Below are 23,735 nucleotides of genomic sequence, written 5' to 3'. Positions count from 1 at the left end.
ATGCTTGTAATACAGAGATTTTCAGTTATATTTGCTTTGAGAAAAAGGATGTGAGGTTTCGGCTGTTGTGTTGGAACTGAATGTCTATATTTATTCATTTACTTATTTGTTTACTCATTTATTTACTTATTTACGAAGTTATTTCACAATATATCCCACTGGGCCTTTTGCTCACGTTTTATTGTTTTATAAATATTAACCCTTCTTAGGCGATTCTAGAAGCAGTGCGGAGTAGCTGAGTTACTACCACCTGATTAGGAGAGGATTGTATTCTTCCTCCTTGTGAGTAAATGTAAGAAATGTAACTCCTGTAAACTCTGAATATTTGGATTTCTAGACTGTGGTTGATGTCTGTAATGTTATATACATGTTCATGTATGTACCATACTGCATATCCTGTAGGTGAAGCCCTGAACGGTGTCAGAGGCTTAGTTATAAACCTCTTGTATCCAGTAATTTATTTTCAGTGCAATGTGGGGCTCGTTTGGGAATTTCCTTAATGTTTTATTCTCAATCGCGTTTAACCCCTAATCAAGCCTCCACGTCACCGACCTTAGCTTCAGAACGTGACAAGTATTTATCAGTCGCCAGAGTCGATCGCCGGATTTTTAAATAAATATAGTAGATACATTATTTATCAATAAATATGCTATTTACCACTCTTCATAGTGGATCGTTGGATTTTCAAATTAATATGGTAAATATGGTATTTACCAGTCACCGAATGTAGTTGTCGAAATATAGTTGCTGGAGCCGGTCACCGAATTTTCAAATAAATAAGGTAAATACGGTATTTACGAGTAAATACGATATTTACCAGTCTTTGGAGTTGATCGTCAGATTTTTAGATTAATACGGTAAATGTGATATTTATCAATAAATATAGTATTCACCAGTCACTGGATACAATTGCCAGAAAATGGACGCGGGCGACGATCGTTGAAAAACATTCATCGGAGTTGGCAGCCGCAGTTGCCTACCGGCGCTGGCCATAATGGACTTGCCTAGGGAGAAAAGAGAGAGAAATAGGAATGAGACTTAGAAATATTTTTGAGTTTTTAATCATATTTGAAACTTAGGTATCAAATTACACTATAATATATTATTTCAAAAAAAAAAAAAATTTTACTAAATAACCTATCAAATATGTGTTTCCCTCTTTTCTCCCTTTTGTTCCCTACTGTGGCTCAGCTGACGTCGAAAACTTTAATCCAACCAATCAATAACTAGTTGGAGTCGGTGTAAACAAAAACTATAGAAGTGATTCGAGTCTCTTTCCAGTGAAAAACATAGTCGAATATCAGAAATCACGGTTCACCCACATGAAGCGCAATGTCGGAAAGCTGGTAGAAGATGGATTATACAAGAAAGCTCTCTTCTTATATTCCAAGAGCTCTTCTTCTAGTTCTCGACGGCCTCACAGATTCACGTTCCCTCCTCTCCTCAAAGCTTGCGCCAAGCTCCAGGCCGCTTCGCATGGCCAAATGCTGCACACCCATCTCCTCAAAACCGGGTTTTCGTCCGATTCCTATGCCGCTACAGCTCTCACTGGAATGTACATGAATATCCGTCTCTTCCGCGACGCCCTCAAGGTGTTCGACGAAATGCCTCACCGAAGCTTGGCGTCCATGAACGCGGTGCTTTCTGGGCTGGCGCAAAATGGGCATTTTTGGGAGGCGTTGGATGTGTTTAGGAGTGGGAGATATGGAGATTTCAGACCCAATTCTGTTACGTTAGCTAGCTTGTTGTCAACGTGTGGAAGTGTTGGTTTTGCTGAGATATTGTATTGCTGGGCGACAAAGTTGGGCGTTGAGAAGGATGTTTACGTCGCGACGGCGATTTTGAGCGTTTATTCGAAGTTTAAAGACATGGTTTTGGCTGCTAAGGTGTTTAATGGGATGGATAACAAGAATTTAGTGAGCTATAATGCCTATGTTTCGGGGCTGCTCCAGAATGGATTTTCGCTTGAGGTCCTGGCTGTGTTTAAGCAAATGATGGAAGTTTTGGACGAGAGACCTAGTCATGTTACGTTGGTTTCTGCTATTTCTGCATGTGCTAGGCTTTTGTATGTTCTACTTGGCAGTCAGGTTCATAAGTTGGCAATGAAATTTGGTCTGGCGCGTGATGTTATGGTCGGGACAGCACTTGTTGACATGTACTCCAAATGTGGTTGTTGGTGGCGAGCCAGCAATGTTTTCGAGGAACTGAGCGGAGACCGGAACTTGGTAACGTGGAACGCCATTATATCAGGAATGATGCTGAATGCTCAAAGCTTAAGGGCTGTACTGTTGTTCAGACGATTGATAACTGATGAAGGGCTACAACCTGATTTAGCGATTTGGAATTCGATGATTGGCGGGTTTTCACAACTAGGAAAGGGGACTGAAGCGTTTAAGTACTTTAAGCTAATGCAATGTTATGGCATTTCACCAAATTCAAAGTCGATGACCAGCATGTTATCGGCTTGTTCGGGTTTGTCCGCTCTGCGAAGCGGAAAAGAGATCCATGGATATGCAACAAGAATGCATGCTAAGATTGATACGGTCATGGCCACTGCACTTATTGACTTGTACATGAAATGTGGGCATTCTTCTTGGGCACGGAGAGTTTTTTATTGGTTTAATGTGAAACCTGAGGACCCGGCATTTTGGAACGTAATGATATCTGGGTACGGAAGAAATGGAGATGATGAATCTGCAGTTGAAATATTTGACCAAATGGTGGGGGCAAAAGTTCCACCAAATGCTGCAACTTTCGTGAGTGTGCTATCTGCTTGCAGTCACAGTGGCCAGGTAGACAAAGGACTGGGAATATTCGGGATGATGATTACGGAGTTTGGGCTAAAACCAAATCCAGTTCATTTTAGTTGCATGGTTGACCTTTTGGCTCGGTCTGGTAGGTTAGAAGACGCCAGAGAATTAGTGCAGGGATTGTTGGAGCCTAGCGCATCTGTTTTTGCTTCTTTGCTCGGTGCTTGTAGGGCTAAGTTAGATTCCGAGCTGGCCGAAGAAATGGCCAAAAAGCTTTTAGAATTAGAGCCAGAGAGCCCAATTCCATACGTAGTTCTGTCTAACATATATGCTGAGCTAGGAAGGTGGAAAGATGTGGAAAGAGTTCGAGGAATGATGAATCATAAAGGACACAGAAAGGCCCCCGGATATAGTTTTATAGAAGTGAGTTGATAGTTTTACATATCATTCATTAAAAACATTGCAACTCAATTGTTCCAAAGTCCGAAAAACCGACTTTTTCTTTTCAATAGAGCTCCTGAAAATGAAACTTTTCACTGGTTGAGCATCTCTTTCATGGAAAACCCAAAGTAGCTATCGAAATGGTTGGAGGGTTCATGAATGAAGCAGGAAATCACATCCCTGAGTGTAATGACACCGACAACCTCGTCCTCGCCAGCAACCACGCAAATCCTGTGAACCGACTTGGACGCAAGACTGTGGATTACAGAGCCAAGAGTTGAATCAAGTTTGCATGTAATTGGTGGGACAATTCTTCCAGTTTCTTGGCTTGCTGAGACAATGGTGTTCATGAAGTCCTCAACAGTAAGCTTTCTGAAAAGAAGAAGAAGAAGAAGAAGAAGAAGAAGAAGAAGAAGAAGAAGAAGAAGAAGAAAAAAGCGCAAATGACGTGAGTTGACCAAAACTTGGGACTTTTCTATTCTTCAGCCAAAATTTGGTGTGCCATTTTTTTTTTTATTACAATTACGGTACTGTTTTCGTAGCAGTCTTCCTCAATATGAGGCATTGCTGAAACAAAATAGATTAATTTTTTTTAACCAAACTGAAGTAGTGAAGATCTACATTCTAATGTGCAGGCTGAAGAACACATGGTGAAAGATGCTAAAATTGCACTTGTCCACAAACAAGTTCAAACTTTGCCTTTTCCCTTGGCCCTACCTGAAATTGGAGAAAAGCTCAGGTTTAAGCAGCAAGAATCTGATGTCCCTTATGCTGAGATTTCCAACCATCTTCTTCTTTGGCCCCTTTATAACTGGGAGACCACCAATTTGATTGTCTCTCATTCGCTTGAAAGCTTCCAGAACCAGTTCATCGCTCTGAATGCTAATAACCTAGCAAGTTTAATTTATGAGCTTTGCTAACCAGTTCAATGTTTAGCAATAAGATTACTACAGTTATGATGTAAAGCTTACTTCATCATAAGACATGAAAGGAAGTCCCAAGTCAGAGATGGGCAGGGCAGCAATGCAGTCAAACCAGTCTCTTCCTTTGCATCCTTCTAAACCCTGAACAACTGCCGATTGTGTAATGAAGTTCTTAATATCGGGCTGGCCCGGTTCGATTACTGGGACATTCCTCAATCTATACTTTGAGAGTAGAAGTAGGACGCTCAGCATTGAACTATCGGGGGCTACCGGAATGAAAGGCGCCCACCGGTAGGATTTAAGTATAGAGCTCACCTGAAACAAATAAAGTAATAGCATCGTATAGATAGTTCACTTGGTTTTCTATCAAGTGATTCAGAAATGAATTCTTTACGCAAATGTATTTACAAAAACCATATTATGTTGACAAGTAAAATACTATTAGCCTGTATGGATAGTCTTCTTTTTGGAGTTGAACTTACAGTAGTTGACTTGAAGGGCTCCTCCTGCAGCAAGACTTTGTAGAAGTCATCGCCTAATTTATCCGCGGCCGTGGGAGCATCTTTCCCCATGCCTTTATCTGCAGCCACGCCACCAGCCACAGCAGCACCGACCGCGGCAGCAGTTAGGCCTGCAACTGCAGCCGGGCCGGTCGCTCCCAACGCTACTGCTCCGAGAGCACCAATGGCGCCTGCGCCGACTCCCGCAGCCATTGCAGTGCTAGCTGATAGAGCAACCGCAGCAAGCTCTGCACCCTCCAACACCCACAGAATTATGGCAGAGTAATCTATGATCCCTAGGTATCTGTCTTTCCAATCTGAACTGGTTCTTGCTTCTGGGTTTTTCACAGGAGCTGACAAGATTTTGCACTCGGAAAGAATCTTCACTGCCTCAGCTACAGATGTGTCCGCAAGGATCTCAATGACTGCAACAAATAATTTGACGTAAAAAAAAAAAAAGAGGACCCTTTTTAGCTATTTGTTCATGAGTGAAAATTACATTCATATATAGACAGTGATGAAATTGTTGAACTAGTAGTTTCTGCTGCTAACTATTTATTACCTTTGCCTCCAGGGACTAATGGGAAACATGAAACTGGAATCCTTGCAAATGCAGCTGTTAAAGTCTCCTGTAATGCGCTTGGTAACTTTTTCCTTGATTGAATCTTCTCGAAATAGGCATCATAGCTTGACAGTTTGTAACTTTCTTTGTTCTCTTGTGCTTGTGCCATCTTAGACTAAAGGTCACAAAAAATTTGGTTAAATTAATAACAACAGATATATAGCATTTTTTGTAGGAATTTGGAGACCTGCAATTTTTGAAGGTATGGAACAAAAAATAAAATAAAATAAAATAAAATAGCCCAGTGATTTCTTTTGTTCAACTTTGGAAGTTCCAGCCAAAGAATTTTTATGCTTCATCTTGTTTTCAACCAATTAATGGTTCACCAGTTTTAGTTGCCTTAAGGAGATGGTTTTTTTTTTTTTTTTTTGCTGAAATTAAAGAGTACAGTTTTTGAAAACGAGGTTTTGATACAAAATTATGGCAGTTCATGTTCAAAAGTCCTGATCTTGTCTATTACCATCATGGATCTAAACGAACAAAGAAATAAAATAACAAAAAAAAAAAAAAAAACATGAAACATGCGTGTGGATTAAACAATCTAACAATTAGAAAAAAATGGAAAATATTTCGAGAATTGGTAATATAAAAAAAATTGTACCTTTTTAAGTTCTGCTTCCTATGAATTGAGGAGTTGGGTTATGGTGTTCTTGTGAGGAAGCTCTTCTGGCCACATTCTCTTTAAAGACGGTTAATCTGGTTTTGCGTGCATGGATCCGCGTTTCGCCATGTGTGGTCACTTTACACATAGCGGGTTCTCATGATTGCCACTTGTTACTGGCGAAGTGGTGTGATTACTGAAGGAATCTGGTGGGCCTGGCCGATCTGACTTTGTTGGGCCAGGCTCAATGGAAAGGAGGCCCACCACATACACATCTGTTTTTAATTTTCATTTTTTTTCAGTAATTATAGTAAATAGCAGCTCTCCTGAAAATAGTACATGGTTTGAAAGCAACAGTAGTAAATAGCAGATTTTGTACTCCTCGGAGAAATTACAAAAGAATAGAAATTATGGCAAATGATATTTATTAAAAAAATATGAGAAGAAATAGTGATGGCGATAGAACAATTATCGGGAGGAGAAAAGGCACAAAAGACCCCCTTTATTTATTTATTATTATTTATTTATTTTTTTGCTCTGAAGGCACAAGAGACTTTTAACGATTTTTGAATTTTTTATGTAAGGGGTGCTATTTATTTCTATATCCTAAAATTTATATTATCACTTCCAAAAATGTGTCATTTTCATCGTTCTATCTCTTAATGTTTTTGCTGGAAATAGAAAAAGATATAATTAACGTGATTAGTGATATGTGGTCCATGAGAGACCAACGTTATACGTGTAGGACAATGGGTTAACAAACCAATTTAATTGACACTTTGTCAGTAAAGCGAAATTTTTTCGTGACCCCGTCTAGGTTTTGGATAAGATCACTGTCAATATATATAAGTAGAACATCATGATTCGTATGCTCAAACGTCTCTTAAGGGTGACAATTCGTATCTCGTGTCGTGTTTTGATAGTTTGTTTTTTAAAATTTACAGTCAAACTGAACACGACTCGTGACACGAAATTTTTTAAAAATTATAACATGAACACGACACGACCACTTTACGGGTTAACACGACACAACATGAAAATGAACCGTGACACGAAATTGACCTGTGAACCCGAAATTAACAAGAAAATTGTATACTTTTATTTAGTTTTTTACATATTAAAAATAACTTAAAATTCATAACACACTAAAATACAACATCAATTGAAATTAAGCAAATAATAGTATAAGATTTTGAGTATAACTATCATGATATCACAAGTTCATAATAAAATCAAAAATATGTAATGAAAAGTATATGTATTTTTTAGTTTTTTACGAGTTTCGTGTCGTGTTTGAGTTAGGCGGGTCCAACTCGAAATTGATCAGTGTTTTTTGTGTCAATTTTAGGTCGACCCAATTCTGACCCGAACCTCTTTTTTCTCAACCCTAACCCGTGAAATTCGTATCGTTTTCGAGTCATGTTGTCGTGTTGTGACCCATATTGCCGGCCCTACTATCTCTATTCATCCTAACTCGGGTTTAGGGATAAAAAAGAAGTAGGTGGCCCTCACAATATGAGCCCCACGATGTATGATTCACCTCTACCTCTAATAAACTCGTCACAGTCGGAATGAATAATATTTTTCTTTTAAGAAAAATAAATAAATAAATGCTCGTTTTGTCTTTGTTTTGTTAAATTTTATTTACGGAAGCCACCATTAGTTTTTCCAATCTTTAACGACCATAAACTGTTTTATTTCGTCGGTGGGAAATCACGACATCATGCGCTAGGCTTTCTGTATCAACTTTGAGCCGGATCATTTAGGAAAGAAGATGAGATTAAGAATAATACGGTAAGCCCTCATCCCTTCTTTTGTTACTAGTTAAAAAAAAAACGGAAACAAAAAAGGTTATTGATCAAAGACAAGATAAATATACTCTATTTACCAAATTTCAGACCTCAACTAACATGAATCACTTTTTAGACTACACAATATTATGCACTGTTGGGATTGTTTAAATATAATATATAAGAATTTATTAAGTTTTATCACATCTAAAAGCGGACATAATTTTCAGCAAGTAGGGTGCTTTGGCACTGAGTTTGGGCGCCGCGGTGCTAGAATGGACATAATTTCCAGCAAGCATGGCGCTTTGGTGCTGAGTTTGGGCGCCGCAGAATTGGACTGGAAGAGGGCATAGCGCCACGGCGCTGAGTTTGGGCGCTGCGGCGCTTGGGCTTGCGCATACAGTTTCTGGTTTTCCAGAAACTGGCGCTGCAGCGCCCGAAACTAGCGCCGCAGCGTCGTAACGATTAGACACATTTTTTGACACTTGAATTGACACCAATTCAATTGGGAAATGTGTCTTTTCAAGTTTGGTTGTGTCTATATGTATTGGTGTGATAAAAAACTAAAAAAAGAACAAGAATTGCTGATAAATAAAGAGAAAAAATTCTCTAAAATTCTTCTCTCTTCTTGTTCAAAATTTCTAGAAATTCTAAGAGTTCTGTGTTCTTAGTGTTGTTGTCATTTTGCTTGTGATTAACAACTTGAAGGCTTGTCATATCCTGCGAGTGATTTGTCGAGAACCTGAAGCAATCTCTAACGAGAGGGGGCAAATTAAGCTTTTAAGGAAAGCGTATTTTCTACGTGTTTCAAGTCTCCTTTCCCTCAAGATTTCCAACAATCTTAAAGCATAATTTTGCTGCAATGGAGACCGAAACTACCGTTGCCACTATCAAATTGATGAACTGGGACTTGGTTAAATTGGATCGCTTTGATGGGACTAATTTTACAAGGTAGCAGGACAAATTGAAGTTTCTCTTGACTGCATTGAAGATTTTCTATGTTTTGAGCCCAGATTCGGAGCCTATTCCCAAACCAACCGATGATGACACTGAAACGTTAAAGGCGGAACAAAAGAAACGAGAAGAGAATGAGTTGATATGTCGTGGCCACATTCTCAATGCTCTCTCTGATCGTCTCTATGATCTCTACACCAATACATCTTTTGCAAAATAGATTTGGAACGCATTGGAGTTCAAATACAAAGTGGAAGAGGAAGGTACCAAGAAATTCTTAATTTCAAAGTATTTTGATTTTAAATTCTTTGATGATAAACAAATTTTACCACAAGTGCATGAATTGCAAGTGATTATCAATAAGTTGAGGGCTGTGAAAATCAAACTTCTAGAATCATTTCAAGTAGGAGCAATTATTGCTAAATTGCCTTCTACTTGGAAAGGATATAGGAAGAAGATTTTGCATAGTTCTGAAGATTTTTCATTGAAGCACTTACAAAAACATCTTCAGATCGAAGAGGAGTCAAGGGTAAGAGATAAGAATGAAAATTCTTATGAGACTATTTCCAAAGCTAATGTCATGACTAAGCCTTCACAAACCAACAAGAACAAGAATTTGGGTCCTAAAAAGGATCAAGACAAATTCAAAAAGACACAAGCCAACAAGAAACCCAAAGGAGCATGCTTTGTGTGTGGCAAAGCAGGACACTATGCAAGAGATTGCCGCTACAAAAAGAAGCCTAGCGATGAGGCTAAGGTGAACTCTGTTGAAGAGGAAGAGATTGTCGCTACTGTGAGCGAAATCAATGTGGTACAAGGCAAGGTTCTCGGATGGTGGTATGACACTTGTGCTACCGTTCATGTTTCCTATGATAGATCTCTATTCAAAACTTTCTAAGATGTGAGTGACAGACAAGAAATTCAAATGGGGAATGAAGTTCGTTCCAAAGTGCTTGGCAAAGGGAGTGTGGAACTTGCATTCACTTATGGGAAGAAAATCACTCTAGCCAATGTACTTTATGTACCCGATATGAATTACCCGATATGAATAGAAATCTAATTAGTGGGGATCTTTTGGGTAAGCCAGGGATTAAGGCTGTGTATGAGTCGGGCAAGTTAATCTTATCCCGAAATGGTTCTTTTGTTGGAAAAGGCTATTCCAGTAAGGGAATGGTCAAACTATGTACTATTGACAATTCTATTAATAAAAATGTTGATTCCGCTTATATGGTTGATTCTGTTTCTTTATGGCATAGTAGATTTGCACATATTGGTATATCAACTATGAAAAGAATGATCAAGTGTTGATTATTCAATTGCGACGTTGATAATTTTAAAAAATGTGAAATATGTGTTAAATTTAAAATGATAAAGAAGCCGTTTCATAGTGTTGAAAGAAATTCTCAATTATTAGAATTAGTGCATTCCAATATTTGTGAATTAAATGAAATGATTACAAGAGGTGGTAATTGTTATTTCATTACTTTCATAGATGATGCATCTAGGTATACATATGTTTATTTATTGAAACATAAAGATGAAGCCTTTAATGCATTTAAGGTATATAAAACGGAAGTAGAAAATTAATTGGGAAGGAAAATTAAAATTCTTATGAGTGATAGAGGAGGTGAGTACTTTCCAAATAATTTTAATACATTTTGTGAAGAAAATGGCATTATACATGAATGTTCTGCACCTAGAACACCTGAACAAAATGCTTTAGCTGAGAGGAAAAATTGAATTTTTCTTGAGATGATTAATGCTTTGATATTACATTCTGAATTGCCATTTAATTTGTGGGGTGAAGTCCTCCTTAGTGCATGTCATATTCTTAATAAAATTCCTTCTAAGAAAAATAAAACATCTCCATATGAGATATGGAGAGGAAGAAAACCTAATATAGGGTATTTCAAAGTGTGGGGGTGTCTTGCTTATTACAAGAACACCGATCCTAAAAGGACGAAACTAGATCCTAGAGGGATTAGGTGTGCCTTTGTAGGGTATGTGGTAAATAGCAATGCATATAGACTCTTGAACTTGGAGTCTAATGTGATAGTTGAATCAAGATATGTAGAATTCTTTGAAGATTTGTTGGCAAATAAGGACAAGTCTCAAAGTTCTACATATGAAGAATCTCGTGAGGAGATATCTTCAATGATCATTGAACATCCAATTGAGCTAAGGAGAAGCAAGAGAATCCGTAAAGAGAAAAGTTTAGGATCAGATGAGATTGATTCTCAACTTATTTCCTTTTACTTAGTAGAAGGAAGTAAGAGTAATGTCATTAGGAAAATTCCTATGATATTACAAGTGGAGGATGATCCCAAAACTTTTAAGGAAGCGATGGCTTTTAGGGATTCAATTTTTTAGAAGGATGCTATCAATGATGAGATGAATTCAATAATGTCAAATCACACTTGGGAGCTTGTCAATTTACCACCAGGTTCCAAACTTATTGGTTGTAAATGGATGTTTAGAAGAAAGTATCATACCGATGGTACTTTAAACACTTTTAATGCTAGATTGGTAGCTAAAAGGTATCAACAAAAAGAAGGAATTGACTATTTTGATACATATGCACATGTAGCACGAATAACGACTATTAGGATGTTGTTTGCATTGGCATTAATCCATAGTCTATATGTTCATCAAATGGATGTCAAGACGGCACTCTTAAACGATGATCTCGATGAAGAGGTCTATATGGAATAACCGGAAGGTTTTGTTCTACCAGGATTTGAACATAAAGTGTGTAAACTTGTAAAATCATTGTATGGATTGAAACAAGCACCAAAACAATGGCATGAAAAGTTTGATTCAGCTATACTTTCACATGGTTTTGTTCATAATACTTCAGATAAATGCTTATATACAAAGGTGTGTAATAAGTGTATTATCTTTGTATGTCTTTATGTTGATGATATGCTAATTGTGAGTAATGACATGAAAGGCATAGAAGAAACGAAGAGGTTTCTATCATCCACATTCATGATGAAAGATCTTGGTCAAGTGGATACAATACTGGGTATCAAAGTTAGACTGAATAGTGGGGGGTAAGGTCTAACTCAATCACACTATATTGAGAAAGTGTTGAAAAAGTTCAGTCACTTAAAGATAAAGGAAGTCAGTACTCCATTTGATCCTAGTGTAAAATTTTTCAAGAATGATGGAAGAGCAGTGGCTCAACTTGAGTATGCAAGTGCTATTGGTTGTCTTATGTATGTAGTGCAGTGCACAAGACCTGATATAACATTTGCTGTTAGTAAATTGAGTAGATTTACTAGCAATCCAAGTGTTGAACATTGGAAGGCCATTGGTAGAGTTTTAGGTCTCCAATATTGAAAATTCCCTGTTGTTCTAGAAGGATATACAGATGCAAGTTGGATATCAAGTATTGGAGATAACAAATCAACGACTGGTTGGGTGTTCATTCTGGGAGGAGGTGCTATTTCTTGGAAATCGAAGAAACAGACCTGTACAACACACTCAACTATAAAGTCAGAATTTGTTGCATTAGCAGCAGCTGGGAATGAAGCAGAGTAGTTAAGGGACCTATTGTTGGAGATTCCTTTGACTATGAAGGATGTATCAGCGATATCAATACATTGTGATAGTCAAGCCACTTTAGCTCGAGCATATAGCGAGATATACAATGGAAAGTCAAGACATATGAGTCTTAGACATGATTATGTAAGGAAATTAATCAAAGATGGAATAATTTCTCTTAAATATGTGAAATCCATTGAAAATTTGACAGATCCTTTTACTAAAGCTCTTTCGAGAGATTTAGTAAGGGCGACGTCAAATGGGATGGAGCTAAAACTCCTGGATTAAAATCCACCAATGATGGCAACCCAATCTAACATTACGAAATGAGTAATTTTAGATTCAATGAGTAATAACAAATCATTGATAAGTGGAGAATTTCAACACTAACCATTAAGCCTAAAAAGAATTTTAATGCTGGTTGTTACTGTGTGAGGGATGAGTTAAGATTAACTCTTAATGAAGTTCAGTTTTAAGAACAAGTATCTTAAAAGTAACAAAGATGCTGGAAGAACTTCACCTATGTAAACTTAGAGGTGGTGCCGTCTCAAAGAAGAGTTGGAGCTTCTCTTTGAAAAGTTTATGAATCAGGATTATACAAGGCCATGAATAGTGCAAAGCGAGTGTTGTATAGAATACTTGAACTCTAATGTATTTATGTGTGTGGATTCACCGGTATTATCATAAGGAATAACCGGTTCAAAGCCTTAGGCTACTTGAAATTCTAATATACATTTGTGAAACTTACACTAAAGGTAAAATTCAAATCGAAAGATATTTTACTTTATGCATATATACAGTTTCTGGATAGAATTCTTCAATATTATGTTTAAACAAGTGATGGATTGTTGGGATTGTTTAAATAGAATATATAAGAATTTGTTAAGTTTTATCACATCTAAAAGCGGACATAATTTCCAGCAAGTAGGACGCTTTGGCGCCGAGTTTGGGCGCCGCGGCATTGGAATTGACATAATTTCCAGCAAGCATGGTGCTTTGGTGCTGAGTTTGGGCGCCGTGGCGTTGAACTGGACAAAGAGCATAGCACCACGGCGCTGAGTTTGGGTGCCGCGGTGCTTGGGCTTGCTCAGACAGTTTCTAGTTTTCTAGAAACTGGCGCTGCAGTGCCCGAAACTGGCGCCGCGGCGCCGTAACGATCAAACACGTTTTTTAACACTTGAATTGACACCAATTCAATTGGGAAAGGTGTCTTTTCAAGTTTGGTTGTGTCTGTACATATTGGTGTGATAAAAAATTATAAAAAGAACAAGAATTACTGATAAATAAAGAGAAAAAATTCTCTACAATTCTTCTCTCTTATTGTTCAAAATTTTCAGAAATTCTAAGAGTTCTTGTGTTCTTAGTGTTGTTGTCATTTTGCTTGTGATTAACAACTTAAAGGCTTGTCATATCCTACGAGCGATTTGCCAAGAACCTGAAGCAATCTCTAATGAGAGGGGGCAAATTACGCTTTAAGAAAAGTGTATTTTCTACGTGTTTCAAGTCTCATTTCTCTCAAGATTTCCAACATGAATCACTTTTTAGACTACACAATATTATGCACTATATACTAATTAACCAATATTGCATGGCCTAAAAAATGTTCATATCAGTCGCTAATCCAAAATTTGATAGAATGATCGAGCTTATACCCGTAGAAAGTATTACACATCAAAATCATATATATCATGACCTGTACTCGTGCAAAGGGTAAATTGTCAACCAAAAAAGCATATACAACATGCACAATATATATATATATATATATATATATATATATATATGTCAACATCTCAAACTAGCTTAGCTAATAATAGAACCTACTAAGATATATATCTCGAGTGATGGTTTTTTTTTTTTTTAGGCCCCATGACTTCCACCATTACCAACAAATGACGTGAGAGCAGCTGCTAAAGCGGATTTGAAATTTGGGTTTGATGTAATGGCCTTAGTTGCGGCAGCTATAGTCTCTGTCAACGACTGTTGATTTGTTAAAGCCGTACTGATCTGATTATTATTATTAGTAGTAGTACTACTACTGCTGTTCAAGTAAGGTTGATAGAATAGTTGCTTATTGTAGTTTCCATTGGACCCAACTGGATAATTTCTATAGTTCAAGTAGCCATTGTAGGGGTTACTAATAATAGGCTCCAAAGAAGAGGAAGAAGAAGATGATGAGGAAAAGCTGAGACACGTGGACGGATATGATCTGGTGTTGGAAGAAAGACCTCTTCCGAGAATATCATGAGAAGAATAGTGGTGGTTTGGGAGGGTGAGATCAAGAGTGACGGTTGGGTGAGAATTGTGGGTTGAGATTGAGGTGTTTGGGAAGTAGAATTGGTGTTGTGGTGATGATCTGATTAGTGAGTTTTGGAAGAGATTGGTAGTGGTGGCGGTGGCGGTGTTGAAGTTGAGCCCTGGAGGGAAGTTAGTTTTGGAAGAGGTTGCGGCGGAGATGGGGCCCGGTAATATGGCTGAAGGAAGTAGTAACGGTGGTTGTGAAGAGGAGGTGGTTGAGTGAGATTGAAGCATGGAGGCGGCAGCGGAGGTGGTGGAGGCCATGGCGGTGGCGGAGATGGGAAGCGGGTGGTTGTGAGTTCCTTCGTAGGTGGTGATCAAGATGGACATGTCCTCAGCGCATCTTTGAACCTGAAAAATTTTGGGACCAAAAGAGAATAAAAAGGTTAGTGTATCCCACAAAAAGAAATTATTGGTGATAAGTTGAGTGATGTGAGTTGAGATTTGAACTTATAGTTCTTTTCTTGTACAAATTAGATATTCTTTTTTTGAAATGTTATCATTGCTCTTTTTGTCATTTTACAATTTACTATTTGACACGTGAATTTTATTATCTCATTTTTTTTTGTTTAAATCATGTTAGTATGATTCACATGTCAGACAGTGAATGTAAAAAATGACATAACGAGTGATGTTAGCATTTCTATTTTTCTTTTTATCGAAATTAGAACATGAGAAAATCAATACTATATATTAATGTGTTAGGCTAGCTGAATATTTTGAAAATAAAAATAGTCATCAGTCAAACAATCATATAATGTATAATATTCTAGTGTCAACATATTTAAGCCCTATAATTTCGAGTATTGATTTTTGTTTCAGAAAAAATTGCTAATATGTCATTATCATGTGATCAATTAAACAGGGTAATGTAACGCGCATAAGATTTACTTCTTTTCTAAATGTTATTATCACCTATTGTGGTGCCTATGCGCGTGGGTTGAAATTTACCAACGAGTGTTTAATTTTCCGCGTACAAAACCATAAGTTATCATTTGTGCTAATACCTAGCTAACTAGGATAAGCAACGCAGCATTAGATATTATAAAATAGCTCGTCAAATTGCAATCATGTATATCCAGCTGCAACATATTAGCGTAGAATAATTTCTTGTGGAAACTGATCAAGTCAATTTCTTAGGTATTGACTGAATCATCAATTAGGAAAAGTATCCGATGATCATGTTCAAGTTCAATATTATTTTTCAACAAAGGCTGGAAGAAAATACTTATAGATATACCTGTTTTCTGACCGGACAAGTTGGTGAGACTGTGCAACGATAGTATGCTCTAGGGCATGGATTTCCTTTGGCTATTTTTTGACCATATTTTCTCCATTGGCATCCATCATTCATCTGTACAGACAAATATATACAATAATTAGCAATCAATTGATTACTCCATTAAGTTAGTCTACGCTAATTAACTTAAAACTACCTAGCATTAACCTTAATTTTCGTGGAAAATATTAAAATAATTCACTAATTACCGTTGGGGCATCGCATCTAGCTCGGACTGAAACCCTAGCTTTCTTCAAAGGTGATGTTTGTGAAACGCTGTCATCGTGATCTTCATGATCAGTACCTCTTGATCTCGCCGTCTTGCGAACTTTACTCGGCGGCCACATTTCCGAGGGCTCGACATCCTCACCATCTAATTCCTTCTGGACCTCCTTATGATCATGATCAAAGCTGTTGTCAGAATTTGAATTCTTCGTAGTCTCCGACAACGATCCCAATGCTAATGCAAGTTGATCTCCATCATTGAGTCCCTGGTCTTGATCATGATCTTTATGATCAATATTACTCCAGCTGCTAGTCTCTTTCATTATGATCTCATCATTCTTTATTGGCTCATCTTTAGCAGTGCTTGATATTCTTCCAAGGCTAAGGGAAACAAGTTGATCATCATCATGGGGAGCCGCAGGTTGATGATGATGATGATCATCATCAGGAGATTTGCAGTGATCATTAATAGGTTTAGGCTTAGCTTCTTGTTGGCGAAGAATGTCGGAGAACTGCGATTGAAGAGACTTGTAATCCGTCATGATTCGCACCAATAATAACTTTAATCTTTCGTTTTCTTCTCTAACCTCGCCCATTTGGGCTTTGTAAGCTGATTTTAGCTTATCCTCCTAGTAATTGTAACATATTAGAAAAACAAAATTATGATCAGGCTAAATAAAGTAATAAATTATACATGGAAGTAACTGTATTTATGTATTAGTCACATATATATATATATATATAATAAGCATTTAGCATATACCTGCTCATTCTTTAATATTGAGGGTGAGCTATGATCTGAATTTGTCTCCCATTTCGATGGATCAGTAGCATTATTACTCTTGGTCGCCGCAGTTTCCTGCACATGCAGGTGAGAGCCAGATATTACACACACACCCACAATATATATCTTAATTATATATGTATTTATATGCGTGTGTATTGACGCAATCATTTGAATTACGTACATAATTAGTTTAACTAGCTATAGCTATATGATCTCACATGGGAGGCCCTTTTTGCCGTTAATTATAAATTGAATGTACGCGGACACTTTGAATATATAATATACCAAGGATATATATGGTTAAAGATAGCTATATATATGTACATGTTTGTATCGACAGCTACAACTGTAGCTCCGTGGCAAGAAACACCGTATAATCATCAGAACTCAGAAGGTTCGAATTTGGGAGAAAACAAAGAATTATTAGTAATTCATCATGAAGAGACATTATGGTACCTAAATAGCGTGTGTCAATTATTTATATATATATATTGTGTATTTATATTAATTCACATGGAACCATCGATGAATTTATGACCAAGTCTATATAATAATCACATGTGGACTCATTCTTTTTTTTTTTTTTTATTGCCGTAAAATTAACAAGATGATTATGAGGATAGAGGCTGAGATAGAAAGCTTGTGGCTGATCATTCAAACATACCTTAAAGGTGCTAGCTCACACACACCATAAATATTATTTAAACCAGATTTTAAAAATGGCATGTTACGTGTTGATTTAATGCTATATGCTTTACAACATCATTAATGGCGGCCAACATATGAATAATTCAGTTTTTGCGGCTTCTATAATTCAAAAATAACTGAAGGATGGAGAATTTTTCCCCCTTTGGAGATGGAAATGTTTGTGTCGTTTTGCTTTCCTATATTTAGAGTATGTCCAATGTACAATTCCTTTTCTTTTTTGTGGGTTACTGGCAAAAATAAAATAAAAAAACAAAAAGGTGTCTACATCTGACTCCATCATAAGGGGCTGGTATCAAATCTCCCCAACCTTTTGATGATCAATTGATCTGATCTTGTGATCAATGATCGTTTTGTATGAAACTTACCTTATATTGGCCTATAGATAAACTTAATAATTTTATTTACCTCTTTGATAATGGCTAAATCATTATTTCCGCTGGGAGAAGAAGGCTCCAAATTAATGTTTTGCTCTAGTACAACAACTTGGCACCCATCCCTTTCCTAAATTATCATGAAAATCATATGCGTAAGAAATAACAAAAATATTATTGGGAAAAAAGAGTTTCAAGAGAAACGAGAAGAATTAATCTAGAGTAGAGACTACCAATTAGATAGAGTAAACCGAATTACCGAAATATAAGAGATAAATATTGACATGAAATAGCTTCTACGGAATTAAAGTGCTATATATTGTCGAACATCATACATAAACCTTATCAATTTTTATTAATAAATGTTTCATATTGAAAATTAAGCTTCGACATCTGAAAAACAAAATAAGAATAAGTCTAAGCTGTACCACTTAAGATGATCTTCAATTGGTTGAAAATTAAATACGATTTTTAAAATTCTATACAGACTCACACAACTACTTATCAGCCCTATAGCTTGTTAGAAACCAAGTTCAAGATGGAGATAATGGCCAAATGGTTGTTCAGTTTATCATCCAAAGATTCCTTTATCTGGAATCGATCAATTAAAGTAAGCACTGGATCCAATCATCCAAATGACCATATAAAAGGGAATTACGAAGAGGATTAAAAAGAAGAAAAGGATAATCGAATAGACATATATATTACATAAATAGCAGCAAATTAAACATAATTTCACGGGGAGAATTAATATTCTCATAATTAGCTGATTAGCATAAAAAAAAAACAACTAATACCTTGTTAATCACTGAAGAAGTATCCTCTTCGTCGCCGTTAATCTTGGATCCCATTTCTTTCTTGTCTTGTTTCATATTAACCGTAGCACCAACAAGGATTCTCCAGGAGTTTTCTGTTTTCGTTTTCCAATCTTGCTTTTAATTGACCCAGCTTCTTATAATTTCCTTTGTCATATGTTCTTGTTAGCACAACTGTTTTGCTTCTTATATATTGTGGGAAGATGTATAAAAAGCCTACAGATTTTGACTTAACATACGTTTTAGCTAGTGCTTATCTTAATTTCCATGTTACTCCTTCAGAAATGTCAAACAGCCCAGTTTTTTACTTTTTTTTTTTGTTAAAGAAAAAAAGTTATTATAAGGCAAACACACTCTAAGAAGCAACATATATATAAAAAAAAATCAAATTTTTTATAATAGTTACTTGGTTGGTGTATATTTTTATTAATTATAAAAATATAATACAACTTTATGGAAAAAAAAAAAAGAAAAGAAAAGTATATAGGGCCAATTTAAGGACCTAAACAACTAGCTAGTCATCTTTCAGATTCAAGCTAATATATAAATAATAAAACGTCTTGTGACCGTCGATTAGTGGTCAAATTTCATCAGCCAAAATAAAAAACATTGACTCCAGTGACTCTTTAGGTTTGAGACCATAGATTTCGGTGCAAAATTCTTAATTTATTTCCTCTTCAATTGTCGTTTATTTAAATTCAGTAATCCTTTCGAAAGCCTGCAGACTTTATTTCACAGTAATTAATTAATTGGAAAATTATAATTTCACGACTTATAATTTTTGCTTGTAGAGTCACCACTTATAATTATCATATATAAATGAGTACTCTTTAGCTATATTAGTACTCTTTCAGTTTTTAATTAAAGAACTAAAAAAAATTATTTTTTTTAATTAGAAAATATTTGTCAAATGCATTTAAAATTGATGGTGACATAGTTTGAGGAAATTCTACCAATTGCGCAAGTTGTGGTTTTTGGTTGGAGCTCAAGTTGGCTATATTGATTATTGAATATCATTTTCTAGTCAAAATGTGATCTAGTACTAGTGGTATGAAATAACGGTTTGGTACTTGTGTTTGTTTGTATGTCTCACGTCAATTGAAATTAACCTAAATTTCACCCTTCTAGTAATTACGTTCTTTCTCGAATCATGCAATTAATGTAATATGACTAAGGGAAAATTCATCATCATATAATTTGGAAATTATTTAACGACCTTTACCATATATAGGTAATTAAGTGCTTGGAAATTTGCTTGATTCTTTCCGGCACAAAAAGCGCGTCATTTCTATAATTGGAAAAAGGAAACAATATATAAGAAACAAATGATATTATATCGCATGTATATATGTCCATATATATATATATATATCATAGTAAACCAATGATAAGCATGATCTAGTACTAAACTCATTTAAAAATAATTTTAGCTAAGATAATCCTCGTTACTCGGAGCTGTAAGGAATATCCAGCTTCAACGACGTGCCGCCATATATCGTAATAAAATTACCTTATAATTAAACACTCTACAACTAGCTAAGTGAATGTTAGTGGCGTCAATTTATTTAGGGCAACCATTACAACCCACGAAAGGACAATATGTTTGTTCGCTCGAGAAAAAAAAGAAAGAAAAAAGATATGGACGTATTTATCTATACATGTGTTTGTATATATTGATTTTTCAGCTTGTAGCACCTTCAACATGCAAGAAATTCCAATTTTTTTGCTGTAATATTAGAAAAGGATGCACATTTCAATTATTTTATCCATATTGGTCAATGATGTACATAATACAGTTTGTTCGGTTCAAATTAGGTTAATTTGAAAAGGAAAACCATAGTTTTAAGTATGACATAGGTTTTGGAGATCTATATTTTTAGAGTAAATTAGTGGAATTCAATTTGGAGACTTAATTTGATTAGAATGTCATAATTCTTGTTTTAAAATCTTACTTGAATCAGTACCATATATATTGATCAGAAAATAGAAATATTAAAATAACAAGAAAGAAATACTTGACCTATTAGGTTAAAGAAAATTAGAGCTTTCTCTGAATTTTTTTTTAATTTTGCTCATTGCCATTAGTAGTGTTTATATTAAATCTAGTTGGTTATTTCAGCATTTTAGTTGGTCTTACAAGCTTTGTTGACGTGTATACTTAATTAAGAAGTAAATACAATATTTATCCTTTGTAATTGTGTATATAAATACACAACCAATATTCAGATTGATGAATAACAGCAAATATTCATTTTCTCTCCAATTCTTCTAGTTCTCTAGTTCTTCTTGTTATTCGTGATATGGTATCAGAGAAAATGCTTTGCTGCTCATTCTGATTGTTCTTCAATTCAACATCTTCTTTGTTGTTCCAATCTTGTTCTCGAATCTGTTTGGCTTCAATCAAGATCCTTCATCAGCTTTCATGGCATCCTCAGCTTCTGGCAATTCCTCGGCGATCTCTAGCAAGTCCACTATTGACGATCCTCTTAGTCCCTATTTTTTTTCATCATTCAGACAATCTAGGCCTTTCACTTGTGTCACAGCCATTAACAGGAGATAAGTAGGCCACCTGGAGCCATGCGATGATCATCGCCCTGTCCGTGAAGAAAAAATTAGGTTTCATTGATAAATCGATCATGAAACTAGATGGTACAGACTTAAACCTACTTAATTCATGGGTTAACAATAATAATGTTGTCATTTCCTAGATTTTGAATGTGATTTCCAAAGAAATCTCTGCTAGCATTTTATTCTCTGACTCCACTTGTGAATTATGGCTTGATCTCAAGGAACGTTTTCAACAGAGTAATGGTCCTAGAATTTTCCAATTGAAACGTGAATTAGTTAATCATACTCAGGACCAAAACTCAGTGACTGTATATTTTACAAAGTTGAAATCTTTGTGGGATGAGTTAAGCAATTTGAGGCCTAGTTGTATGTAACACCCTGAAGAATTAATTGAGATTAATTAAGGTAATTGAGATTATTAGTGTGCCTAATCTGGATTATTAATTGAGTATAAATTAATAGATGTTTCTGACACGAGTGAGTTTAAATAGTCCTAAGGTATTTAAATTATTCTCAGCAATTTATTTAAACCCAGAAGTGTGTATGGGCACATTTCTGGACTGCTCTTTTAAAATATTGGACACATGTCTTTTTCTTTTCTTTTTCCTTTTCTTTTCTTTTCTTTCTTTCCTTTTTCCTTCTCGTGCATCTCTCTCTCTCTCTCCCGTGCATCTCTCTCTCTCATTTTTGTCCCAAATCAAACGGATCTTGAACCAATGAAAGATTTAAAGACGTTTTCAACGTCGAGAGAAGGATTCGAGGTAAGATTCTGAAAGAACCTCTCTTGAATCTTAAGTTTTTGAATTTCAAAACTTATTTTTGGTTCAAACCGGATTTTGATGGTTTTTGAGTAAAACTAGAGTAGAAATTGGAGATCTTGAATTCTTTAGACTTGTTTTAGGACCTAGAACCCAGATCTAGTGGTTTTTCTTTGAAATATCTCGATTTGGAACAGAGATTTGTAGGTTTTGGACTGGTTTCCGTGAGCTTCTCTCACGCAGCTGATTCCACCGGTCGACCTGTGCGGTCGATCGTATCACATGGTAACCGGTCAACCTGTGCGGTCGACCGGATTGCATTGGCCTGACCGGTCGACCGGAGTGCACACCATCGATCGACCGGTGGTAATGCACTGCTCTGTCACCGGTCGACCGGTTGACACGGGGTTTGACCCTGTTTGGCATAAAATTGCTGTTTTGACCCCTGTTTGCGGGGAGAACCCAAATTAGCTTCATGAGGGACTTGAGATGAATGGATTAGTATCTTTAATCCTTGTTTTGAGATTGAAAACCCTTGGAATGATAATTTGAAACGTGAAAATGGATTAGGGCACACTAATAGGAAATCTTGGCTGGAAATTGAGATTGGATTGCTTTAGGAATGAGAATTAATCCTAAAGTGTTGTCTTGCATCAGTGATCGCTGAGGATTCAGACTGAAGGGGCTTAAGGAAGTGAAAGCCAAGAAATGCAATGCTAGTCCCAAGTCTGATAGTGCGAGGTAGGATTTCTATCCCTTTTCTTTGTGAGCCTGTTTTCAAAAAAGATTTTGGCCTTGAAAATGTTTTAAAGAAAGGGATTGGTTTGTGAAAGAAAAACGCTTTGAAAACCATGGCTTGTTTAGTCATGGAACCTCATGGCTTGTCCAGTCATAGGGCCCGCGGCTTGAGTAGTTCGTGGGGTCATATTAACGATTTTAAAATGTTAATGAATGATTTCTTAAACAAAGAGATCTTGTGAACTAGTAATATAGTCTATTGCTGTAAGCCTAGATAGGATGCAGAGAGTGCATCCTCAGGGGCAGAACCCGAAGCTCAGTCCGGGTAGGCAAGGCACTTGGTTAGGTAAGTAATTTGTACTAATTACTTGCTGAAGTCTGTAATATGGAGATTTTACATTTATTTCCTTTGAGAAAAAAGATGTGAGGCTCTGGCTATCTGTTGGAACTGAATGTCTATTTATTTACGTACCCATTTATTTATTTACTTGCACTTTATCTATTTATTTATTTTACGTCTTTGTAAATAACATCCTACTGGGCCTTTCGCTCACGTTTTATGTTTTAAATGTATTAAACCCCTCCCAGGAGATTCTAGGAGCGGTGCACAGTAGCTGGATAATTGCTACGCAACAGCTGAGTTGTGCTGCTGTTGGAATCAAGTGAGGATCGTGGACATCCTCTTGGACAAATGTAAGGAATTTGAGAAATTCTGTAAACTTATGTAATACTTGGATTTACTAGATTGTGGTTGATGTCTATTGTAATGATTATTTACATGAGCATGTATGTACGATACTGTATATCCTGTGGGGTGGAGCCTTGTGTGTCAGAGGCTTCAGAATTCTTTAATTTATTTATATTTTAATGCAGTTGAGTGGGGCTCGTCTGGGAATCTGCTTTATTAACCCCTAATCGAGCTCCATGTCACCCACCCCGTTTGGGGGGCGTGACAAGAAGTGGTATCAGAGCCCTAGGTTAAGAAACCCCAGGATTGTACATACATGTGTGACATCTGTAATCCACTGAATAGTCTAGTTTTATTTCAGTTAAAGGAAATG

The 23,735-nt window shown here is 36.3% G+C and overlaps 3 protein-coding genes across 3 annotated transcripts; 1 reads left to right on the top strand and 2 right to left on the bottom strand.

Annotated features, from left to right (window-relative positions):
• Positions 1–1,247: 1,247 nt before the first annotated feature.
• LOC21403964 (pentatricopeptide repeat-containing protein At2g02750) lies at positions 1,248–3,182 on the top strand. Its single transcript, XM_010098049.2, has one exon. It carries the CDS (start codon positions 1,323–1,325, stop codon positions 3,180–3,182), a length of 1,860 nt encoding a protein of 619 aa, XP_010096351.1. The 5' UTR covers positions 1,248–1,322.
• Positions 3,183–3,199: 17 nt separating this feature from the next.
• On the bottom strand, positions 3,200–5,958 carry LOC21403963 (SNF1-related protein kinase regulatory subunit gamma-1-like). Its single transcript, XM_010098048.2, has 6 exons — positions 5,838–5,958; positions 5,177–5,351; positions 4,597–5,039; positions 4,163–4,429; positions 3,909–4,081; positions 3,200–3,563 (listed from the first exon to the last, which is right to left on the bottom strand). The coding sequence occupies exons 2-6, from the start codon at positions 5,343–5,345 to the stop codon at positions 3,284–3,286; spliced, it is 1,332 nt and encodes a 443-aa protein (XP_010096350.1). The 5' UTR covers positions 5,346–5,351; positions 5,838–5,958; the 3' UTR covers positions 3,200–3,283.
• An 8,029-nt stretch (positions 5,959–13,987) lies between these two features.
• On the bottom strand, positions 13,988–18,752 carry LOC21403962 (probable WRKY transcription factor 72). The gene is made up of 6 exons (XM_010098047.2): positions 18,593–18,752; positions 17,830–17,925; positions 16,693–16,788; positions 15,914–16,558; positions 15,666–15,779; positions 13,988–14,776 (listed from the first exon to the last, which is right to left on the bottom strand). The coding sequence occupies exons 1-6, from the start codon at positions 18,665–18,667 to the stop codon at positions 13,988–13,990; spliced, it is 1,815 nt and encodes a 604-aa protein (XP_010096349.1). The 5' UTR covers positions 18,668–18,752.
• Positions 18,753–23,735: the final 4,983 nt, after the last annotated feature.

The sequence above is a fragment of the Morus notabilis genome, unplaced genomic scaffold, assembly GCF_000414095.1.
Source record: "Morus notabilis unplaced genomic scaffold, ASM41409v2 Scaffold155, whole genome shotgun sequence".
NCBI lineage: Eukaryota > Viridiplantae > Streptophyta > Magnoliopsida > Rosales > Moraceae > Morus > Morus notabilis.
Note: the sequence above shows the minus strand (reverse complement) of the source record. Positions and strands in the feature narration are given on the sequence as shown.

What these genes read in the sequence shown, in the direction of transcription:
- LOC21403963 (XM_010098048.2), bottom strand. Translation starts at nt 5,345, where the DNA reads ATGGCACAAGCACAAGAGAACAAAGAAAGTTACAAACTGTCAAGCTAT. An exon ending in ATTAGTCCCTGGAGGCAAAG is followed by an intron (nt 5,040 to 5,176) that starts GTAATAAATAGT and finishes TATTTGTTGCAG; the next exon opens with TCATTGAGATCCTTGCGGAC. An exon ending in GAGCTTTTCTCCAATTTCAG is followed by an intron (nt 3,564 to 3,908) that starts GTAGGGCCAAGG and finishes TCTTCTTTTCAG; the next exon opens with AAAGCTTACTGTTGAGGACT.
- LOC21403962 (XM_010098047.2), bottom strand. Translation starts at nt 18,667, where the DNA reads ATGAAACAAGACAAGAAAGAAATGGGATCCAAGATTAACGGCGACGAA. An exon ending in ATTTAGCCATTATCAAAGAG is followed by an intron (nt 16,789 to 17,829) that starts GTAAATAAAATT and finishes CTGCATGTGCAG; the next exon opens with GAAACTGCGGCGACCAAGAG. An exon ending in CTTGTCCGGTCAGAAAACAG is followed by an intron (nt 14,777 to 15,665) that starts GTATATCTATAA and finishes AAAATTTTTCAG; the next exon opens with GTTCAAAGATGCGCTGAGGA.
- LOC21403964 (XM_010098049.2), top strand. Translation starts at nt 1,323, where the DNA reads ATGAAGCGCAATGTCGGAAAGCTGGTAGAAGATGGATTATACAAGAAA.